Source organism: Cucurbita maxima, unplaced genomic scaffold (assembly GCF_002738345.1).
Source record: "Cucurbita maxima cultivar Rimu unplaced genomic scaffold, Cmax_1.0 Cma_Scf00015, whole genome shotgun sequence".
NCBI lineage: Eukaryota > Viridiplantae > Streptophyta > Magnoliopsida > Cucurbitales > Cucurbitaceae > Cucurbita > Cucurbita maxima.
In genome coordinates this window covers 3,790,009-3,804,534 of record NW_019272031.1, presented here as the reverse complement: position 1 = coordinate 3,804,534, position 14,526 = coordinate 3,790,009, and the positions used below count along the sequence as shown (strand labels likewise).

The window sequence follows — 14,526 nt, the reverse complement described above, 5'->3', positions numbered from 1 at the left end:
ATTGAATAGGTAAGTTACTCTTGAGTGGAGTCGAATGAGATCTGAATCAGATATGGCTGCCCTCTCCTTCCCCCCCCCCCCCCCCCCCCCCCCCCCCCCCCCCCCCCCCCCCCCCCCCCCCCCCCCCCCCCCCCCCCCCCCCCCCCCCCCCCCCCCCCCCCCCCCCCCCCCCCCCCCCCCCCCCCCCCCCCCCCCCCCCCCCCCCCCCCCCCCCCAAGAACCCGAAATCTAGTTCATCTCCCCCAGGTCCATCCCCGTTCTCTGTGCCTATCTCCAAAAGTCCTTCAGTCTTGGCTACAGATTAAATTATCATCAGTGCTAGCCATTTTGAACGTATCTGCAAAAAGTTGATTTCGGCAGCCAAGAGTGCATCTGTTAAAACAAGAATGTGTTTTGGGGAAAACCCATTCATCTACATATTGGGGAAGTGGGTAGATTTATGGGGTTCCTCGGATACGTAACTTAGAAGACAACATATTATTTGCTCTACTTGATTTTGTCAGAATTTCTAAGTGAAGGACTTCACTTCTTGGAACCAAACAATAGTGGCTTTAACTTCAGTGTATCGGGAGTATTGTCACCGCTTGGCAGTTTAACAGTCAGAAATGGACACCACTAGGATGGTTTGGCAAAATTTCATTCAGTTTGAGAGGAGAACTAGTAGTTTAACGGTTAAATGGAAAGGCTTGTATATCTCTTGTGACGTATCTCTTGTGAGATCCTACTTTGTTAGAGAGAAGAATGAAACATTTACTATGAGAGTGTGGAACCTCACACTCTTCTTAACCGATACATTTTAAAATGTGATGACAGCGATAACGTGTTTATCGCTAAGCAGCAGACAATATCTGATAGTGGTGAACTTGAGTTGAATTATGCAACATCTGATAGCGGTGGACTTGAGTTGAATTATGAATAATGTAGGGACAAAGTAGCTCTAAATCTTTGACTCTGAGTTCAACTATTAAGTGCTTTTATCTGCTACTAAATCACGGAATCGATTCTGTCAAGTGGAAAGAAAAAGAATAGGAAGTTAGTGAGCCCACACCCTCCTTTTGCTAAAGTCGACTTTTCATTCTGGTTAAAAGTTAAGAGCGTATTTCACTTGCAATTTCAAGCGAACATGTTAAAAACGGGTTGCCACTGTTGGTCCATTGAACTTTGGTTGCTCTGAGTAAACAGTTATTTGACGAAAATGCCCAAAGAAGATTACAGCATAAGGAGGCAGAAGCAAAGCCGACATGGGTATCAATGGAATTCAGAGGAAGCAAAGCAGCTGAGTAAAATAAAGCACAGGGAACAGAGAGGGTGCCGCCAGGATGCCACCCATTTGGGGTACTCTGCATCTCTTTTTCACTTCCTTTTTGGATTTTAGTAATATTTACCTTATTCCTTTTGTTCTCTTTGACAGATCAAAGCTGTTCAAGAATTTGAGGAAGATTTTGAGCCATTGATAATCGACCCGTACTCATTTGGAGTATAATATTTGTGTATTGATCATTCAAAATGAATTTGAAGTATGATATTGATGGTTGTATTGAATTAGGTATAGGTATATGAAGTCAAAAGTGGTTCAGAATAAAATTGCAGAGCTGAAATGGTTGGAAAGGTGATGGTGTTTATTTTGATACTTTTGTACTGTCTCCTTTATTCCTCTCTCTGCGTACAGATACAGCGGCTTCGATTTTCCCTATTTCATTGCTGACCCTTCTTCTCTTTTCATTTGTGAAGCGGATGTGAAGGGGCATGCCACTACCTCACTCCTGCATGCATTGATTCCACTCTGCGTTAGCTTACACAAGTAGATATAGAGATGGAAGAAGATGAGAGGCTGATATAGGAAGGAGTTTGTGGAACATCATCCAGGATCGAGGATTGTTGGGAGGAAGTTTCACGTCGACTAATCAAGTAAGGAATACATATCTTCATTGGTATTAAGCTTTTTGGGAAAATCAGAAGTAAGATCATGAAGGCAGATGCTGAAAGTGAACAATATCATATCATCATGAGAATCGTGGTTTTTAACAATAATAGATGATCCTCTGTTTCTTGTTTGTACCGACTTGTCTGTTCACTTTCGAGTGCCAGCAAATTTTAGTCCTTGACCACATCTTTGCAAGTCTCTCAACAATTGCCATTTTAACTTTGCTGATATGTCGAGAATGTCGATATGCAACTTGACTATATTCATGGGTTTCCTAAACTAGATTGGTTTGAACCAAATCAACATAAACAATTGAGTTGGATCTAAAAGGAATAACTCAACTGAGTTGATCCAGCCCATGAACACTCCTAATAGAAATACAGTCATTTATTTGAATCTCGGTTTATTGTGTTTGGGCCAGGGACATTAGTGGACTTGCATGGTTCGATCTCTCGCATAAAACATCACAAATGGTTAAAAAGGATAGTTGTTTGAGACGCATAGATCATGTTTTTTAAGTTCAACAACAATAAGAGTGCAAGATCAATTTGAGATACTAATTGATTTCTTACCTACAAAACTATACTCGAGTCTCTCTATATCAGCATAAGCTCACTACTCGTAGATACTATTCGCTTTAATCTGTTAGGTATTGTTGTCATTCTTAAGGTTTTAAAACGCATCTATGCTCATTGCTAGTAGATATTGTCTACTCTAACCCGTTAGGTATTGTCGTCATCCTCATGATTTTAAAATGCATCTAGTAGGAAGAGATTTGCCTAGCGTCCTCGCTAGCACACCGTTCGATAACCTAACTCTGATACCATTTGTAACAGCCCAAACCCATTTTTAGAAGATATTGTCCGCCTTGACTCGTTATATATCGCCGTCAATCTAGTTTTAAAACACGTCTATTAGAAAGAAGCTTCCACACCCTTATAAAAAATGCTTCGTTCTCTTCACCAACTATTGTGGGATCTCACACTCTATTCCTTACTCGATATTAAATCTTCGTTCTCTTCACCAACTATTGTGGGATCTCACCCTCTATTCCTTACTCGACATACGTACAGAAAAGAAAGTACATGAGAGGAAATGGGTTTGTTTGAAATCAAGAGAGCATTGTGTGAAGCAAAGGCCAAGACGTTCCTCCAACTACCATCACCTAAATCTAAGCATTAAAAGCAGCTCTGAACCAATTTCACTTCACCAAAACTCAACCCCACAAAATTGAAAAAAAAAAAATTTGATTTTGTTGGTATTTTGTGTAGGCTTGGTTCCTTGTCCTGTCTTTCAATTACCCTTCATTTTGGAAGCCTTTCATTCTCAATTTACCCTCTCTCCTCCGACGTCTCTCACTATAATCAATCTGTTCCTCACTCTTTTGGATTTTAATCATTTCTTTTCATTGCTCCCTTTGTTCTTAGCTGTTTTTCCTTAATGGGTTTTCACTTTTAACCTTTTTGAACCCCCAAATGAATGCTTTGGATCGTTCATCATCCATTTGAAGGAATCGAATCCAAGTGCAGAAGCAGAGGAAGAACAGATTGCTGAATCCAACCCCCCCTTCTTTCTGCCACTTTAAGCACCGTCTTTAGGTATCGTATCCTTTAAATTTGGCTTTTACTCGCTTTTCTGTTTAGTTTTCTATGTTTGTTTGAACTTTGTATGAACGGAAAGTAATATGGGTTTTGATCTTCGAACCCTTTAATGTCATCTGTAAATCATGTTTTCGTCATTATTAGATACCATTCTTCATCCACCGGAAAAAGAGTGGGAAAAAGTTGGTTCTAAATCACATGCAATCAGCCTTCTCTGATACTCTAAGCATTGTTTGATCTTAATATGCATAAAAAATACACGCAAAGCTCGTCTGAGCTGAGAATGTCTACTTTTCTGGCAGGATTCAAAGGAAAAGACCATTGATTCCCAACTTATTGGGAGGTTTTTTTGTTTGTCGGTTCCCAATCTTATTGTTTGAAGGGGGGTTGGTTGTCTCAGCTGTTGTGTAGGGCTCTTGATTTTCAAACCATGTCAAACAAATTGAAAGGGATCTACAAAAGTTTCAAGTACATTTCCCAAATCTTCGGTAATGCTTCTATTTCTTGTTTCTTAACTTTTCATTTGGTTCTTGATTTTTGGGACTGATGTGAAAACGTTGGGACTGTGTTAGTGATGAAAGAGCGAGAGATGGAGATTGGATACCCAACGGATGTGAAGCATGTTGCACATATTGGATGGGATGGCCCTTCTGCCACAGCTCCCAGTTGGGTATGGTCAATTTTTTTTTCACTTTCTATTCAGTTTTGGAGTGATTCTTGCTTCTTTTCACAATTTTATCATCTGGGTTTCTAAAATTTTCCCTGCTTTGTTAGATGAATGAGTTCAAATCAGCACCGGAGCATTTCTCGGCGGCGGCCGTGGCGGCGTTCGGCGATATCAGTGATAGAAGAGATTCAAGTTCTACTGCTGTAACAGCTCCTACAACATGGTCTTCTATTGGTACTTTTTGCTACCCTCCATTTTAGCTTCTTTTTCTTAATAGGATGACTTATTTTTGCAATAAGAACAACAAATTCAGGATTAGAAATGGAACTAAGAACATGTGGTGGAGATGTGAAAACAACAGGGGCTTCTCACGGGTTAACCTCTATGATATGAACAGATTTAGAAGATTCTTTACCTCAATAGAGAGGTTTTGGCTTTTGTGTCACGAGACCACTACTCTTAGAAAGGAACAAAGTTGTGATATTTTATTATATGTGTGGTCCATCACCAGATTGATTGCTTATATCGAAAGCCATTTGAAAAATAAGATGTCATCGATCTGTTCTATCGAAAATGGTTGAATTCACTTAACCATGATGATATACCGATTTACTCGTTGATTTTATTCAGTTAAGCTCGAAATCGTAGTCTAAATCTGAAGTTAGCAGCCTACTACATCAGAAAATGGTTCTGGTTGAGATGGCAGTATTATGTTTCACTTTGTACATTTGATTTTCTACGTTTGTTAGGCGTCGTTCTCGTAGTTCTTGGATTTTTGTTGAATGATTGAACTAAATGCTAAATTTCAATAGTTTGTCATCCCAGTTCTTGAGATTCCACATTGGTTGAAGAGAGAAACGAAACATTCTTTATAAGAGTGTGGAAACCTCTCCCTAGTAGATGCATTTTAAAATCGTGAGATTGTACGGTGATACATAACGGGCCAAAGCGGACAATATCTATTGGATGTATGCTTGGGCTGTTACAAATAGTATTAGAGTCGGACACTGGGCAGTATGTCAGCGTCCAGCGAGGATGCTGGACCTCAAGTGAGGTGGTTTGTGAGATCCCACATTGGTTGGACAGGGGAATGAAACATTCCTTATAAGGGTGTGGAAACCTCTCTCTAGTAGACACATTTTAAAACCGTGAAGTTGATGTCGATATGTAATGGACCAAAGTGGATAATATCTACTAGTGGTGGACTTGGGCCGTTACAAATGGTATCAGAGCTAGACATCAGACCAAGGGGGGTGGATTGTGAGATCCCTCATTGGTTGAACAGGGGAACGAAACATTCCTTATAAGGGTGTGGAAACCTCTCCCTAGTAGACACATTTTAAAATCATAAGGCTGATGGTGATACGTAACGGGCTAAAACGGACAATATCTACTAGTAGTGTGTTTGGGCTATTACACTTAGACCTTTTCTTCTTTTTTTTGGGTCTCCTTGCTCGATGTTGACACGCAGTTTATAACTTTCTGTGAACAATTGATGGTAGTTGCACATGGTCTGTGATTGTTTGATTTCTATGGTGTGTCTACATCATGTTCTGGACATCATTGCTTATCAAGGATTCTTAAACTTGTGTATCTGCTAACAGATTTTGATCAAGCAATGTTACGCCAACAATCATCCGACTTCTTCGGTGAGCTTCCACGGACAGAAATTCCCGACCTTCCAACAAAACCAAAGAAAAAAAGCAGAAACTTCTCTCCAAAATCATCGTCGTCCTCAAAATCATCACGAGCATCAAAGATGAAGCCATCGCCCTTCAGTGAAATCAAGATGATACCGACTTTGCGAGCTTAGAACTCTCATCATAACTCTCGTACTCGTGCCAAGGAATAGAACAACGAGTCTATATGCATAGAGAAAAGATTGTGATAGCAGTATCTTTTTTTAATCATATCAGGAGTGGTGTAATTTTTTTCGACTCGAGTGTAAATCAGCTACTTTTCGTCCCCGCGAAGGAAGTCTCGATGTATAAAAAGAATGATCTTGATGAAATATCTATGTTGGGTAAAAAAGGCAAGCCAGAAATGGAAGTAAATCTATAAATCATATATTATCTACAAACGTTTTAATGTCATTTTAGAGAGTTCATGAAATTTTTTTGAAACGATTAATAGTTTAGTATTTTTGAAGTTTTTAAAAAATATTTAAAGGTATTAATGAAACTTTTGAGACAGTAAAGATCGGCAAATCACACATGGTCGAGATTTAGAGTCACAAATGAGAGTGTTATACAAATTGGGGTAGGTGGGCTTACAATTTGAACGCCAAAGCTGCGGATTGTAATTGATGAGCGTTTTGTAGGCACCGTCTTCTCTTCTTCTCTTAACATCTTTCTCTTCATCTCAGTTTGGAGAGGATGGTAACCAGCTTCTGCACCGGGGTTGGCGCTTCTTCTGCTCACATCTGGACATTGTTATCGGCCATTGGCTCCGACGACGTTCGAGTCATGGCTCGAAAGAGCCTCGATGACCCAGGCAGCCCCTCCCTGGTATGTTAATCTCCTTAACAATAAGGTTAAATATATGTTAGTAAAAATGTTCTAAGCAGTGACCCCCACACGTCAAGATAGACAAGGGGCAACCTTCAAGTGCTGCCCATTTGACTACGTGAGAGTCAAGATTGAGAAGTGCTATAATGTGACTGAGCATTATGATAGAAAAGTTTTCTGATACACATTCCTAAATGATATTATTAATGATGAATGTATGAAAGACTTACGTATGCATGTTATTTAGAGTAACACGTGAAAGATGTATGGGGTTGTATTACATAGCATATTGTATGTTCATTTACATCGGGTTACTTCTCATTTTATGATAATGAGTACGACGCGTGCATTATGATGATGATGATGATGATAATGATCATGCCTTATATGATATTCGAGGGTTTGTTGTACCTTTAGACGTTCAACTAAAGCCAACTAGCTCGATTATGATTGCGAACCACCTGGTGGACTCACGGCTCGCACGTGCGAGCTGTGTTTAGGAAAGTACTACACATCCAATTTTTCCAGACTGGTGGCCACCTCTGTGATGGTTTTAAATAATATGTCACTAATCATGATTCCATGTTTTTGCATTCCCTGACTCCAATAATAGGGTCATTTATTGAATGTTTTTTAAAATAGTCAAACCATCTGCTACTTTTATATTTCAAGTAAAGGCAAAACAATCATGTACGGTTGATAGCGACATCACGACAAAGACCAAAACATATGCATAAGGTAATTGTATTTAATTTAGTAGATCATAGGTTAGCATAAGGCATTACTATGTTTGACATTACTTATATTTATTTTTAATATTTTCGTCGTACGGTTTTAAGGTCTTTTCTTAAAAATGTAAGTCCATAAATTTGTTTTATGAAGACATTTTAATGAATATTTTCACATAAGAAGTTATGTCATGCATACGTTAGCGACTTTAGTGGCTCAATCACATGAACTCTATAGTTAAACATGTTTTCTTTGAAGCAATTCTATGTTATGTGATTTCTTGGAAATTTTCCTATACATGTGAGTGAGAACAAAACATGTTGGAAGAACTAATGTACATTCTCCTTGCTCCGTACTAAATTTCATATCGCATCCCTAAGAATGAGATATTGATATTAGGAGCTCTCAGCGTTTCGATCACTCAAGCCTCCCCTGCCATTTGAGAGCGTTTGAATTCAAGTGGAAGCAACATGCTGATACAACAACAAAGTTGCAGCAACATCACTGATGGCTACACCATCGCTATGAACATGGTGTTGAGCAACAGAGATCCAAATTACGTTGCTCTGTTGTCATCTGGCTGCCAGATGAACCTATTTATTTGTCAAATCACACCTCAGTTGGAAAGAGGAACAAAACATTTCTTATAAAGATGTGAAAACCTCTCCATAACATATACTTTAAAATCGTGAGGCTAACGTTGATACGTAACAGGTCAAAGAGAACAAGTGGGTTGGGCTATTACAAATGGTATAAATGCCAAACATCGGGTGGTGTGCCAACGAGGACGGTGAACCCTCAAGGGGTAGATTGTGAGATCTCATATCAGTTGGAGAGGGGAGCGTTCTCCCTAACACCCAAAGGAGTGGATTGCGAGATCTTGTATCGATCGGAGAGGAGAACGAAACATTCTTTATAAAAGTTAACAATCTTTTACCCATTTGTGTCAGATTTTACCCAGGACAGTAGTTTATATATTACCATAGACTTTTATTCCAAACATGAAAGAAAGTATTTTTGTACGTCATTGATGATATGTTCCTCACCACTCACTCAAAAGCAAACAAACAAGATGACAATGTTGTTTTTCGAAAATCAGCGAGAGAAATTCGGTAAGAGGAAATCGTAGACACGAGGTTGTTGGAAGAAAAATAAAATGCGTTAAAATAAAAGAGAGAGAATGGCTGAAATTTTGAGTGCTTTCAAGAACAGATTTCCTATTTAAATATAAATTATTCAGAGTAGCCAACTAAATTTGTGTCAGTCCCTACAAAATTGCCGTCTAAACTTTGGTGATCCATTCGACGTGTTTTGTTAAATGGTCAAACGGAGGTATTCTGAAATTGTGTGAATCTAAATAAGAAAAAACTCAGATTTTATCTAATAGACAGCGTGTCCCTTAACATCTTTCTTGGCACGATGGAAATAGATTTGTGCCCGATTTCCAACCTTATCCATTCTCATCACCACATGTTCTTAATTTAAAAGTTATGCTAAAACTACTTTTGCATAGATCCACATGTTTAATGCCTTCAACATGTGGTGTCTTTTTCTTTTTGGTGTAGCCTTCTAATTTTATTTCATACCCACCTTTTGTAATCCTCTAACGAACTTTTATTTTAACAATCAACCAGTCATATTGGTCGAGACTATTCGTAGTCTGAAACGTGCAATCTTCGATGAGAGGTTAGGCCTATGACACAATGCTTCATCTAACTTGCATGATTTGTGATATGTTAAGGGTAATTATGGATTAAGTTGAGTTGGGTTAGAGGCATTTTTTTAGATACAACCCATGTAACGACTCTAATTTTCTATTGAAATGGGGTAATTACCATATGTATACAGTAATCTCTTCCGGCCGAAACATTCATTAAAAATAATTAAATAAATTCATAATCTAACCCAAATCAGATGAGTTAAGATAAGTGGATGAATTTTTTAGATCATCCGAGTTTTTTTCTAACACAATCTCGAAAACATTATAAATATATACACCAACTCTTTCAAAAAATGAGAAATTGTAAAACGTTCGAGAAAAACGTGGTCGTTCCAAAAATATAGTAATGAAAACGTAGGCTCGACAGGCTGAAAAACTAGCCATGTGATTGTCTTGTCAAGGCATTACCCCACAAGCCCAGCTCAATTATGCACGTCTTTATTTCTTGATGCTAAATTTTGTTAGAATGTTTTGCAGTTTATTCCATATCTTATTAATTTGGAGCATACATGTTAAACACATGGGACCAAAACCTTATATATTATTTACCTAATTTCTACGTTGACCCACACGGTTAAAACGAGAGGTGGAGTTGCCCAGTCGTGTGTAGGGATTCGGTTTGCCCTCACCGATTTCTGTTAAGGATGGTTGATAGGAAGTCCCATATGGGTTAATTTAGGGAATGACCGATGTGTTTATAAGTAAGGAATAAATCTCTATTGGTATGAGACGTTTTAAGTGGACAATATCATATTATTGCAGAGAGTCATGATTCCTAACGGTTTCCATTCGTCGAAAAGACACAAAGGATAATGGATTATTACGTGAGTACAAATTATTCAATAAAAACGTCACGATGTAGCTGTCTTTTAATAAGAGTGAAATATTTTTACCATTTATCTTTAATTCATCGAGCTATCAGTCATATTATAGTGTCGCCTTCAAACAACATTCTTCAAACAACATTGTGTAAGATGAACTTGTATTTGTTGCGTCTATTACTTTTCCTTCTATTTTGCCTTGCTAAACATGTGGAATAAGATCAATCAATTCAGCTGCCACTTTCACTCTCTATATAAACAACCCTTGTGTGCTTCTCTTAACACAAACCACTCAAATCCCTCTTTCTCTCTCATTTCTTATACTCAAAAGGAAGAACATACCTAAAAATGGCATCCAATATTGTGCACAACATTGCTGCTCTCACTAACCAATTAGATGCAACCAGAGGCATAGCCAGGTCGCATGTAAAGCTTGGCAACGGAATTGGGTCACCCACTTTCACGCCAGCAAAGAAGCCTACGCCAGCATTAAAGATGCAGCCTGTAATTGATGATCACCACAAGAACTCTAAACAAACAATTCATGAAGGAAAGTTTGGGAAATTTGGTGGGAAGTTTGTGCCCGAATCTCTAATCACTTGCTTGGCCAAATTGGAAGCCGAGTTCAACTTGGTTTTGAATGATTCCAAATTTCAGGTACGTGTTCTTGTCGTAAATTATGTTGAAGATTGTTGGGGGAAGAGTTCTATATCGGCTAATTAAGGGGTTGATCATGAGTTTATAAATAAGGAATACTATCTTCATTTGTACGTGTTGAGGATTATTGAGAGTGAGTCCCACATTGGTTAATTTAATAGAACATCATGGATTTATGAGTGAGGAATACTATATCCATTTGGTATGAGGCCTTTTGGGGGAAGCCCAAAGCAAAGCCATGAGAGTTTATGTTCAAAGTGTAGAATATCATACCATTGTGGAGAGTCGTGATTCTTAACATAGTATCAGAGTCATGTTATGTCAATAGAATCCTCAAATATCGAACAAAGAATTGTGAGCTTTGAAGGTGTAGTCAAAAGTAACTTAGGTACTTTGTCCGAGGAGAGGATTGTTGAGAGATTATTGGAGGAGGAATTCAATATCATACCATTATAGAGAGTCCTGATTCCTAACAAAGTATTCGATGAATTAATTTCGGGTGTTGTGGTTGTACAGGAGGAGCTGGAGGTGGCGCTGAGGGACTTTGTTGGACGAGAGACGCCGCTGTATCACGCTGAGAGGCTGACAAGGCACTACAAAGACGAGGAAGGAAAGGGCCCTGAGATTTACATAAAAAGAGAGGATCTGAACCACTGCGGTGCACACAAAATGAACAATGCAATAGCGCAGGTTATGATTGCGAAGCGCATGGGGCGGAGGCGTGTGGTTGCCGCCACTGGGGCTGGCCAGCATGGTGTTGCCACTGCAGCTGCCTGCGCCAAACATGATTTAGAGTGCACCATTTTCATGGGCTCTGAAGATATCAAGAAGCAATCCTCAAATGTTGTCTTAATCAACCTGCTTGGTGCTCAGGTACTCCATTAATTTGTCGGGAGAGAGTCTCATATTGACTAATTTAAGAAACGATTATAAGTTTATAAATAAAAAATATATATTATGTCATTGTGGAGATTCGTAATTCCTAACACATTTATTATCTCGTGTTGAATACTATATTAGGTGAAATCTGTAGAAGGAAACTTCAAGGACGCGTCATCGGAGGCGATAAGAGAGTGGGTCGGGAACTTGGAAATGAGCTATTACTTGATGGGGACAGTGGTAGGGCCGCACCCATGTCCAGCAATGGTGAGGGAGTTTCAGTCAGTGATAGGAAAAGAGACGAGAAAACAAGCCATGGAGAAATGGGGAGGCTTACCAGACGTGCTTGTGGCTTGCATAGGGAGTGGCTCAAACGCGTTGGGACTGTTCAATGAGTTCATCAAAGAAGAAGATGTGAGGTTGATTGGAGTTGAGGCTGCTGGGTTTGGGTTGGATAGTGGAAAGCACTCAGCTACTTTGTCTAAAGGACATGTTGGAGTTTACCATGGAGCTTTGAGTTACCTTTTGCAAGATGAGGAAGGCCAAATCCTTGTCCCTCATTCGGTCGGTGTAGGGTAAGTACGTTAGAAATCACAAACTTCCGTAATGTTTTCATTGTTCTCTTTGGGTGTAGCTTTCTCAACATGCATCGTATCAATGTAGATGTATTCCTTATTTATAAACTCATTATTAATCTCTTAATTAATCAGCGTGGGACTCTTCTCTCAACAATCTTCCCCTCGAATAAAGTACACCATAGAATCTCTCCTGAGATCTATAGAGCCCTTGAACAACCTCTCCCCCTAATCGAGACTGGATTCCTTCTCTGAAACACTCAAATAAAGTACACCCTTTATTCGATATTTCAGTCACTTTAGAATACACTTTCGAGGGTCACAAGTTCTTTATTCGACATTTGAGGATTCTATTGACATGGTTAAGTTAAGGGCATGAATCTAATACCATGTTAGAAATCAAGAACCTCCATAATTGTATGATATTGTCTACTTTGAGCATTAGCTCTCGGGGTTCTACTTTTGGTTTCTCCAAACGGCTTCCTACCAATGCATATGTATTCTTTACTTATAAACTCATGATCAATTCCTTAATTAGTCGACATGGGACTACTCTCCCACCAACCCTCACCAAACTATTTTAAATTTCGAGTTTTTTTGAATTGCAGACTGGAATACCCAGGAGTAGGACCAGAGCTGAGCTTCTTAAAAGAGAGTGGCAGAGCTGAATTTCACACAGCAATAGACAAAGAAGCAGTGGAAGCTTACAAACGAGTATGCAAATTGGAAGGCATTTTTCCATCATTGGAAGCTTCTCATGCCTTTGCTTATCTCGACAAGCTGTGCCCCACTTTGCGCGACGGCTGCAAGGTGGTGGTCAACTGCAGTGGCCGTGGTGACAAAGACGCCGCCATTGTCTTCAATTATTAACACTATCAAGAACACTACATATTTTAAAATAATTACTATTTATAGCCCAAAAAAAAAAAAAAAAAAAAACAAACATATAGTTGATAACAAAGGTGTTTCTTAATTGGGAATTAAACAAATTGATATCTTATAGGTTAGAAATTAGAGTCTCCCTAATGGTACGGTGCTATCTAGAGTATGAACTTTCATAACTTTGTTTTTTTTTTTTTTTCTGTCCTCATTATATCAATAGAGATAGTGTTCATTATTTATAAACTCATGATCTTCCTATTGAGACTAGTCCTAATAATTTTCAACCTTATTTATTAAATTATTATCGAGAGTTCGTACTGCATGAGTTGGAATGGGTTCAGTTTATATAATAAACTACTTATAGATATATATTTAATGGGTAAAAAAATTATTAAATAAAAAATGATTTAAGAATAAATTTTTAATTGGATGGTAATACTATTTTTTTCTTTCTTCTTTTTCAATTTTTTATATATTGTCAAGAATCTTAATTTTATTTGAGTTTAAGTTTTATTTATTCCACTTCAATATATAATTTCTAGTCTATTTGATTTAGGTTTAAAAAAATTAAAAAATAAATAAATTTCCAATTTATTAATAAGATCAATTTAAAATAGATAATGAATTTTCTTAATCATAGCTTAGGGATCGAGAATGCTCTCTCTGCCGTCTAGTCTCACTAATTGTCACTAAGTATTAATTTTCAATATTATTAAGTATAGAAATAATAAGATATCAATAATATATTAAAATTATAAAACATTTAAATTGAGAATTATTTTACCTATTAATTGCAACATTATCCATTGGCTTTTTTAAAATGGTCCATGGTCTCTTTTTAATCTTATTTATATTTTTTAATCTTACTTTTAAATTGAGAATTATTTTACGTATTAATTGCAACATTATCCATTGACTTTTTTACACTTAAAAAATGGCCCATATATATTAAATCAAGAGCTTTTTTAATTCAAATTTAAGATTTTATTGGTTTTGATTACGTCAAATGTATTTGAAATTTTTTTAAAAAAATAAATTATTGGACCTAATAAATACTAAAATTTTCAATTTTATATACACTCGGAGAATGGCACATTCTGGGTGAGTAGTTCTAAAACTTACTTTTCTCTAGAATGTCCGATCTCTTCTATCTTAGCAAAAAACATACATATATATCCATCCTTTCGGAAATCGATCTAGACTATTTGCCATACGGCTCATAGGGTCGATGTCCCGAAGCATGGAAATAATAATTTTGTTGAAAACTAATAAACAAACAAAAGATCGACCCACTACACCCAAACCGGTCCATAATATTCAAATAATAATTTTGTTGGAAACTAATATAAACAAACAAATTAAGATCCTTCAGCTGCAGTGGAAACATTAGATATCAACCATTGGGATTTCACACAAGCCTTTCTATCCTGAAACCAAAATTGGGATCTTCAGCATAAAAAGAAAAGGCTAAGATAAAACAGAAGTAAACTGAATCCACACGGTCGTTAAACAGAGCCAAGTCCTCCCAATATTTGCTCATTAAGTAAGATATCAAGGCATACAC

The 14,526-nt window shown here is 37.8% G+C and overlaps 2 protein-coding genes and 1 long non-coding RNA gene across 3 annotated transcripts; all 3 read left to right on the top strand.

Moving 5' to 3' along the window:
• Positions 1 to 216: 216 nt before the first annotated feature.
• LOC111489967 lies at positions 217 to 2,108 on the top strand. The gene is made up of 3 exons (XR_002719481.1): positions 217 to 1,335; positions 1,412 to 1,609; positions 1,732 to 2,108. It is a non-coding gene; the product is annotated as an uncharacterized LOC111489967 (long non-coding RNA).
• A 1,036-nt stretch (positions 2,109 to 3,144) lies between these two features.
• LOC111490068 (CRIB domain-containing protein RIC10-like) lies at positions 3,145 to 6,223 on the top strand. The gene is made up of 5 exons (XM_023138533.1): positions 3,145 to 3,522; positions 3,828 to 4,013; positions 4,098 to 4,195; positions 4,300 to 4,426; positions 5,797 to 6,223. Exons 2-5 carry the CDS (start codon positions 3,956 to 3,958, stop codon positions 6,003 to 6,005), a joined length of 492 nt encoding a protein of 163 aa, XP_022994301.1. The 5' UTR covers positions 3,145 to 3,522; positions 3,828 to 3,955; the 3' UTR covers positions 6,006 to 6,223.
• A 4,043-nt stretch (positions 6,224 to 10,266) lies between these two features.
• On the top strand, positions 10,267 to 13,043 carry LOC111490065 (tryptophan synthase beta chain 1-like). The gene is made up of 4 exons (XM_023138527.1): positions 10,267 to 10,626; positions 11,143 to 11,499; positions 11,647 to 12,080; positions 12,689 to 13,043. Exons 1-4 carry the CDS (start codon positions 10,318 to 10,320, stop codon positions 12,948 to 12,950), a joined length of 1,362 nt encoding a protein of 453 aa, XP_022994295.1. The 5' UTR covers positions 10,267 to 10,317; the 3' UTR covers positions 12,951 to 13,043.
• Positions 13,044 to 14,526: the final 1,483 nt, after the last annotated feature.

Bases quoted from the DNA above. Each gene is read 5' to 3' on its own strand.
- LOC111490065 (XM_023138527.1), top strand. From the start codon at position 10,318: ATGGCATCCAATATTGTGCACAACATTGCTGCTCTCACTAACCAATTA. The intron at 11,500-11,646 runs GTACTCCATTAA...ATACTATATTAG, and splicing joins TCAACCTGCTTGGTGCTCAG to GTGAAATCTGTAGAAGGAAA. The intron at 12,081-12,688 runs GTAAGTACGTTA...TTTGAATTGCAG, and splicing joins CCTCATTCGGTCGGTGTAGG to ACTGGAATACCCAGGAGTAG.
- LOC111490068 (XM_023138533.1), top strand. From the start codon at position 3,956: ATGTCAAACAAATTGAAAGGGATCTACAAAAGTTTCAAGTACATTTCC. The intron at 4,014-4,097 runs GTAATGCTTCTA...GGACTGTGTTAG, and splicing joins GTACATTTCCCAAATCTTCG to TGATGAAAGAGCGAGAGATG. The intron at 4,427-5,796 runs GTACTTTTTGCT...ATCTGCTAACAG, and splicing joins TACAACATGGTCTTCTATTG to ATTTTGATCAAGCAATGTTA.